This window comes from Mus caroli, chromosome 13 (genome assembly GCF_900094665.2).
Source record: "Mus caroli chromosome 13, CAROLI_EIJ_v1.1, whole genome shotgun sequence".
Classification (NCBI taxonomy): domain Eukaryota; kingdom Metazoa; phylum Chordata; class Mammalia; order Rodentia; family Muridae; genus Mus; species Mus caroli.
Window position 1 is genome coordinate 28485398 of NC_034582.1, and position 8485 is coordinate 28493882.

An 8485-nucleotide genomic window follows, 5' to 3' on the forward strand; every position below is an offset into this window, starting at 1 on the left:
CTCCTCATCCTCGCCAGCATCTGCTGTCACCTGAATTTTTGATCTTAGCCATTCTGACTGGTGTGAGGTGGAATCTCAGGGTTGTTTTGATTTGCACTTCCCTGATGATTAAGGATGTTGAACATTTTTTCAGGTGCTTCTCTATTTATAGCTTTCTAATATTTAAAGCAGTGATTGAGATCTCAGTCTGAATTGGAATATAACTTGAATTAAGGTAGATATTAGAATAGTTTACTCAATACCTATAAAATATAATTTAATGCATTCAGGAACATTATGAATATTAAACTTCCCATTCTCTTTTTATTAACAGTACTCTAAAAATGTTTGTAAAAGAATGAGTTTTTTTTTTAACTTGGGAATTTGATCTTTATTATGAACGGTCTGTAGCAAATTTTTATGTTTATTGTACCACTATAGTCAAAATCTTCACACATTATTGAAACACTTTAAAAGTTTGAACAATACTGATTGACTACTAGGACTGAACCTGCTGGCATAAAGGACAAGAAGATAGATGCATGAGGTTCTTTCCAGATGGCCCCTAGATCTTAGTGGGTTGAGAAGAATTTTCTGCTCTGTGATGGGTTATCAGACTGAGTCACATAGAAACATGTCCATGTGGTTCCCCATCTTGGAGTAATATAACTTGGGATTTCCCTTCCCTCTCTCTGATGGGATATCAAGATGCAGCTCTGCCCTAAGCCTGTGAATGTCTGTGTTCTGGATCTTTCTGCTTTGTGATGGTTTAAGAGGTTTTCATGAACATTTGAGCCTGTGTGCTCCTGTTGCCTTGTTGTCAGGCTTTTGTTTGTTTGTTTGTTTGTTTAATATTGAATATTTTCTTTATTTACATTTCAAATGTTATCTCCTTTCCTGGTTTCCCCTCTGGAGACCCCCTATCCTATCCCCCCTTCCCTTGCTTCTGTGAGGATGTTCCCCTACCCATCTGCCTACTCCTGTCTCCCTGCCCTGACATTTCCTACACTGAGGCACTGAGCCTTCACAGGACCAAGGGCCTCTCCTCCCATTGATGCCCAAGAAGACCATCCTTTGCTATATGTGTGGCTGGAGCCATGGGTCCCTCCATGTGTACTCTTTGGTTTGTGGTTTAGTTCCAAGGAGCTCTGGAGGGTCTGGTTGATTGATATTGTTGTTCTTCCTATGGGGTTGCAAACCCCTTCAGCTCCTTCAGTTCTTTCTCTAACTCTTCCACTGGGGATCCTGTGCTCAGTCCAAGGGTTGGCTGTGAGCATTTGCCTCTGTATTTGTCAGGTTCTGGCAGAACCTCTCAGGAGACAGCTATAGCTGTTTTCTGAGAGAATGCATCTGTCCATAGGCCCGTCACAGCACTATGAAAATGTTCTAGTCTACTTTATGATATTTTTTCTGTTATTCATATTTGACTATACTGTTTCCCTAGATATGATTGTTGACTACATTAAATGATAAAAATCCTGCATCAGATATGTTAGTTATCTTTCCATTAGTATAACAAACTCTCTGAGATAATCAACTTAAAAGTAGGAAATGTTTATTTTGGCTCATGGTCCTAAAAGTTTCATTTGCCGTCCACTGGCCCAATTATTCCAGGTTATGATGGTACAGCACAGAGTGGTGGGAATGTGTGGTGAAGGCTAGTTTACCACACAGTACTCGGGAAGCAAAAGAAAGAAACACAAAGGAGTTCAGGATAACTCCCTTTCAAATATTTAGCTTTTTTCCCATTAATCCCTACCTCCTGAAAGTTTGAATAGCTCTTGGTAGTGGCTATCCGGGGGAAAAAAGGTTTTGAAACATGAGCGTTTGTAGACTATTTAAACCCAGTTCTAAGGCTTTAGAATATTAATATGTGAATGCTATGTTGTTGTTTTTTTTGTAGATAACACAATTGACTTTTAGCAGTTAGCTCCTGTCCTGATTATTTTTTGTTCTTGGTGTGTGTGTGTGTGTGTGTGTGTGTGTGTGTGTGTGTGTGTGTGTACTTGACACAAGCTAAAAAAAGGAAGAACTCTAAATTGAGGAATTGACTCCATAAGATTCATCTAAAGGCAAATCTGCTGGGCATGTTCTCAATTAATGGTTGCTGGAGGAGGGCCCAGAATGCTGTGGGTGGTGCCAAAACTAGGCAGGTAGTCCTGAGTTAAGTAAGAAAACATGCTGAGAAAACACTGGGGAGATGCCCATAAGTAACATTCCTTCATGGCTTTAGCCTGGTTCCAGCTCTGAATTCCCCCAGCAATGGATGTGACCTGAGAGTTGTTTATGAAATAAATTCTTTCCTCCTCAAGTTGCTATTTTGGCATGGGGAACACACCCTAACAGAAACGGTCCCATATCTACTTACCTTCAATATTTTCAAGGAAATCAGGAAGATGAGGGCAGACATTGTCTAAGCAGTCACTAAAACATGAATATTGTTTACATTGTGAGTGCTGAAAATTTTATTGTGAGCCCTGAAATTAACTGCAGCTCATTTGGAGACCCTGACCACTCTCAGTAATATATTTTATGCCATGTATTTCTGTGTTCAGGATGAGAAAAGGCCAGTGCAGATGATGTGTCGTGAAGACACATATAACCTCGCCTATGTGAAGGAGGTGCAGGCACAAGTGCTGGTGATGCCATATGAAGGAATGGAGCTGAGCTTGGTGGTCCTGCTCCCAGATGAGGGTGTGGACCTCAGCAAGGTGAGCCAGAAGAGTCCACAATATTCATCACTCTAAATGTCTTCCAGAAGAATCCAGTGTCACTGTTGTCCTTTGTCATTAGAACAGAAGTAAGTGATTTTGTCTAGTACCAGTTGAGTGTCTTGTACTCACAGACCCAGCATTGAGTTGTGTGTGTTGGCACTGGGCTTTGGGCTTAAAGCTGTGCCCAAGACTCCCATTGTAGCCTTTGTGTCCTTGCCGTATAGCATAAATTCATCACTAGAATGGACAATGGCTATCTGATAGGATGAAATCATCAAATGGTAAATATAGCACAGTGCTTGGAAAATAGTCCTCCTCCATAAATATAATCCATGTCATGATCTTTGTTAGTATTTTATTCAATATCTGAGAAAATGCACAAAGAACTGTTAAACTTTGACCTAATAAATAGGAAGAGGAGGGGTGCAGCTGGGGAGAGCAGAGTCAGGCAGGTCATTATAACAGTTCTTGGTCTTCCTTGAGGCAGGATTTCCCATGGTGTGTGAGCCATCCTCTGAATGGTGGGCAGTAGATTGTGTATGACCTAAGGGGTCTTTGTAAGCAGACCTGCACCATAGTTCTCAGCATCCAGCTCCCTAACTGTGGCATAGTTTCTCTAGGATATTACTAGTGTTTCATCACTGACAAAATGCCTGACATGAATAACCTAGGGCAGGAAGGATTTATATAGGCTCACAGTTTCAGAGTATTCATTTCAGTTACCTGTTCCATCACTGGTTGGTATGGTGACAGCTGCACATTGAAGGGAATACAGATCTTTCAGTTAACAGGAAGTGTAGAAAGGAGAAAGGACACATAGGATCAAAGATGAGCTTCCAAGAAACATCTCCAGCAACTATGATCTTAATTCAGCTAAAAAATATTTTAGCTGCCTCCCAAAATGTTGCCACATGCTTCAAAACAAGGGTCTGCTATGAACCTTTGGGTGGAATTTCACACTCAAGCCACCACAGCTCACCAAACACATTAATTCTACCCTGGATTGACTTCCCTTCTGGTGTGGCTCATAATAAGAGTTAATTTCTTTTAGAGCTTTGATTTTTATTTTAGCAGCAGTGATTCACTATTTTTGAAACAAAATCTAGTTCAAGGAAACAAAAGCAAATACAACCTAAACCATTATCACCTAGACATGGACACCTGTTAGAATAAAAGATGTCTCAGATGTGATTTCGGGGAGGACAACCAGGTCTTTCTATCCCTGGGCTGCTTGACAACCATGCCCATCAGGGAAGACACATACAAGCTAGCAGGACAGTGGAATGTCACACTGCCTTTTTATGAATAAGCAGTGTGCCTTGAATGGTGTTAGAAGGTACTGTAAATAGGAGTGCTCTGTGGTTCTGAGGAAGACCTCAAAGGTGAATCTGAAATTCTCAAATTCTTCTTTGTCAGGTGGAAAACAATCTCACTTTTGAGAAGTTAACAGCCTGGACTGAAGCAGACTTTATGGAGAGCACTGATGTTGAGGTTTTCCTTCCAAAATTTAAACTCCAAGAGGATTATGACATGGAGTCTCTGTTTCAGCACTTGGGAGTGGTGGATGTTTTTCAAGTGGACAAGGCCGACTTATCAGCAATGTCTCCAGAGAGAAATCTGTGTGTGTCCAAGTTTGTTCACCAGAGTGTAGTGGAGATCAATGAGGAAGGCACAGAGGCTGCAGCAGCCTCTGCCATCATAGAATTTTGCTGCGCCTCTTCTGTCCCAACATTCTGTGCTGACCACCCCTTCCTTTTCTTCATCAGGCATAACAAAGCAAACAGCATCCTGTTCTGTGGCAGGTTCTCATCTCCATAAAGACACATATACTACACGGGGAGAGTTCTCTCTTCAGTATCCTTACCACTCTATAGCTCTGTCAGGATGGGCAAGTAGGGGGAAGTCATGTTCTAAGATGAAGACACTTTCTTCTTGTCAGCCTGATCTTATAATGCCTGCATTCAGCTCTCCCTGTCTTGAATGCATCTATGTCCTGTGCCAGGTTATGTCTAATGATGCCATATACTTTCTGCTATACTACTGATTGATAACCTAGCCAGTAACTTATAGCCAGTTAGAACTGACTTCACTGTGTAAGAAGGCTATAATGGAGCTAGAGAGAAGGCACAGACACTAGGAAAGGTTGCTGCTTTTGCATAGGACACAGGGACATTTCCCACCACTTACATGGCTGCTTACAACCTCTGGAAATTCCAGTTTCTATCCATGACTTGATTCCTTTCTTTGGCTTCTACTGGCTCCAGCATCCTGCATATACACCTCATTCAGTTACACATAAACAAGTAAAATTTTAAAAATAAATAAAAATTTAAAGAGAGAGTCTAAAATTTTAGTAATGGTTAGATAATAGCTGCTATTGTGCCTTTTTCAGGTTTTAATGTCATTATTCTTGTGTATAAAGTCAACAATTTATAGGAAAACATCAGTGCCATGCCATGATCTTATCTTCATCCCCTTTCAAACACATTATTTAACCATCAAGCAGTGACTCTCCATTCTTCCTCCCTTTGGACATATAACCACCAATCTTCTCTCTGTCTCTGTAGCTTTATCTATTTTGGACATTTTATATAGACTGCCTTTTTGCTATCTTGATAATGTCCTTTGATGCATACAGATTGCTTTTTTCCAGTGACATTCTCCTTATTTAATACTGTTCTGATCATGAGGTATCCATGTCACAGCTAAGAATCTTACTACTAAAGTCAAGTACAGAAATAACTGGCCCTACGTTTTCCTCCAAGGCTTTCATGGATTATACCTTATATATCTAGGTCACTGTTCCAGTTTGAATTAAATTCTATATGTGGTATGGTGTTGGAGCCTGATGTGATTCCTTTATTTGTGAACATCCAGTTGTCCCTATACTTGTAATTCCTTTGAATCATGAGGTAATGACCAATGAATAGGAAAAACAATGTTACAACTAGTGGGGTAGGATAGAAGTTCCTCAATACATATATTGAACATTAACACAAGTGTGAAATAAAAATATCAGAAATGAGCAGTAAACAAAGAAGGAGAGATTAAATGTTCTGTAATCAGGGTCCTCAGAGACTACTCAGGGGCTGAAGATGCTTGCTGCCCTGCCTGACAACTTGAGTTCTATTTCTGGAACAGACATGGTGGAAGAAGAAAACTGACTCTACCAAGTTGTCCTCTGACCTCACCATGAGCACAATGCACAAATAAATATCCCTGTTAATCAGATATAATTATACAATAAGTTAATAATCAGAAAAAATACACATATTAAAACCAATTTTTTATCAACAAGTTAATCTTGCTAGGAAAAGCCAGGAAGTAGAGTAATAGGGGAGTATGTGACCCTGACAGTGATAAAGCTAAGCCAGGATATACTCTTATATGTCAACATGTGTCCTGGTTTCCAGAAGGTCCAATTCGAGGACAATGATGTCATTACTGAAGTCCATAAAAGAACAGTGACTATGATCTCTGTTGCCATATTTATAGCAGCAAATAATGGATCCAGGTGTCAATATCACACAGTAAACAAAGAAGTCATGTTGTACACTTAATACTGAATGGGAGTTAGAAAGTTGTACCAGATAGTTTTTATATTAATGTGGTACAAGGTAGAGTAACTAGTGAGGAAAGAGCCTCAATTGAGAAATGCCTCCATATGCTCTGGAGCATTGATGTGAGAAGGCTAGGCTCATTGTATGTGAGACAACCCCTGTGCAGGTGGTCCTGTTAATAAGAAAGCAGGCTGAACAAGCCAGGAGAAGCAAGCCAGTAAGCATCACTCCTCTGTGTCCTCTGCATCAGCTCCTGCCTCCAGTTTTTTGCCCTGTTGGCATTCTTCTCCTGACTTCCTTCAATGATAAACAGTGATGTAAACATATAATCCAAATAAACCTTTTCTACCCCAACATGCTTTTTACATGGTGTTTTATCACAGCAACAAAAACCCTAACTAGACAAAAGTCAAATAGAATGTGCATCCAGTCTGGTAGATGGGTGATGCCAAGTTTTGAAAGGAGACAGCAAGGTGAAGCATAGTTTCTATTAGTCTGTTTTCTACCTCTTTAATGAAATATTGAATTTGGCAATACCTTGCTTATTATATAACTCTGGACCACCTGCCTAATCATGGTACTGTTCACACTATGCTGGGCCTTTTCATGATCTGAACCCAGGGAGAAGGGTCCTGAACAGTAAGTGTCAAGTGGTTGGATAATGGATGAGAAATAAAGAGGATGAGAAATAAATAAGAGAAAAAGAATAGCTGTAACTATATGTATATGCTGATGACTGATGCCTGGAAAGATTATTAAACACAGTAATATGCATGTGCATATATATGTATGTGTGTGTGTGTGTGTGTGTGTGTGTGTGTGTGTGTGTATTTTTTCCCAGGGAAAAAAACTAAGGGGAAGAATTCTTACAACCTTGACTTCTACAAGGTTCTTGCATCAGCCCTAGACCAGCCTTGTCATGTATGCTCCTGAGCGAGTACACAGAACTAAAATTTCCTTCCATCACAGTCTCTGAGAAACTCTTGGGTTGATTTGCCTAACCACAACCAATATCAAAAATACAACTAGAACATGACCCTCAGAGTTGCATATGGGTAAATATAAGAGAGACCTTCTGAATTGAAGTTTCTCCCTCCTACTATTAATATAACAGACACCCTATTTTGTATCAAATTGGTAAGAATTTTAAGCAGGGCACACATCTGGGAAATAATTACACCAAGTCTGGTTTGGTGTGGTTACTTCCATGAGCATGAATGACTCTGACAGCTGCTTTCTAGGAAAGCTCAGTCAAGCCCATGGCTACTCATTAAGGTGACATCATTGGGGCAGCTTGAGCAACTTGAGGACAGGGCCACTGAAGTCCTCTCCCTTAGCCACTTCGCACTGTCATACAACCTTAATGATGGTATCCTTGAGCCTTGGAACTCCCTTATGAGTACTTTTACCTTCCTTTTGCTTTCCTCTGCTCCCCCACCCCCCACACACACAACCAAGAGGGAATTTTTCAAACTCAAGGAAACAGCCACACTAAGAAAAGAAATGGGATAGCTGTCTGCATCTCTCTCTCTCTCTCTCTCTCTCTCTCTCTCTCCTCTTCTCTCTCTTCCATTCTTGCTGACCTTTTCATGAATAATACAATACTCTAGTTCCTCCTTAAGCCACAACCCTCCTTCTTCCTAGACCATTGTAAATATCTGCATATGGGAGTGATTCACTGTTATTCTAAGTTTATTTTGTTGAACTAGCCATGAGATATTTAGCTCTTATCCAGTAAAATACTGCAATGCCTTTCTTTTACTGTCTCTCTTTCAACACTGGAGGCATTTTGTCTAAATAAGTCAAATCATTCCTTGGGGGCACCTATAATAAAACAATACTGAAGGAAAGCACTCTAAACCCTTCACCAACTATCTCAAGGACATATCTGGAGTATATCTGTTTATGGGATGGCAGAGACTCTCCAGGAGACAAGTTTCCCTGAAATTTTTTGCCTCAGGATTGAGGCCAATGTTTTGGACTTGTCATGCAGACCTCACTGGAGTGGGTGTGGCATTGCTATGGGAGTGTCTTTGTACATACAGAGGCAACTTCAGGAAAGGTTTGGTGTGTTGAGGCAGGCCAGGGCAAATGTGTGCCTGCAAGTGTGTAGGGCTAAACACAGCAGGGATTTGGAGCCAGTGAACCTCTTCCTGCCTCTCTGACATCAGATGGCTTCAGGGAGCTTTCACTTGCACTGCTTGGGAAGTACACCACCCTTTTCCCTCATCT

At 40.6% G+C, this 8485-nt stretch overlaps 1 protein-coding gene across 1 annotated transcript in view; it reads left to right on the forward strand.

Annotated features, from left to right (window-relative positions):
* LOC110308240 (serpin B9-like) overlaps positions 1-6492 on the forward strand; it is a 14549-nt gene extending 8057 nt beyond the window's left edge. Inside the window, exons 6-7 of the mRNA XM_021180666.2 lie at positions 2535-2690; positions 4110-6492. Coding sequence (XP_021036325.1) covers positions 2535-2690; positions 4110-4511 — 558 coding nt within the window. The 3' untranslated portion in view covers positions 4512-6492. The remainder of the gene's footprint in view (positions 1-2534; positions 2691-4109) is intronic.
* The last annotated feature ends 1993 nt before the right edge of the window (positions 6493-8485 follow it).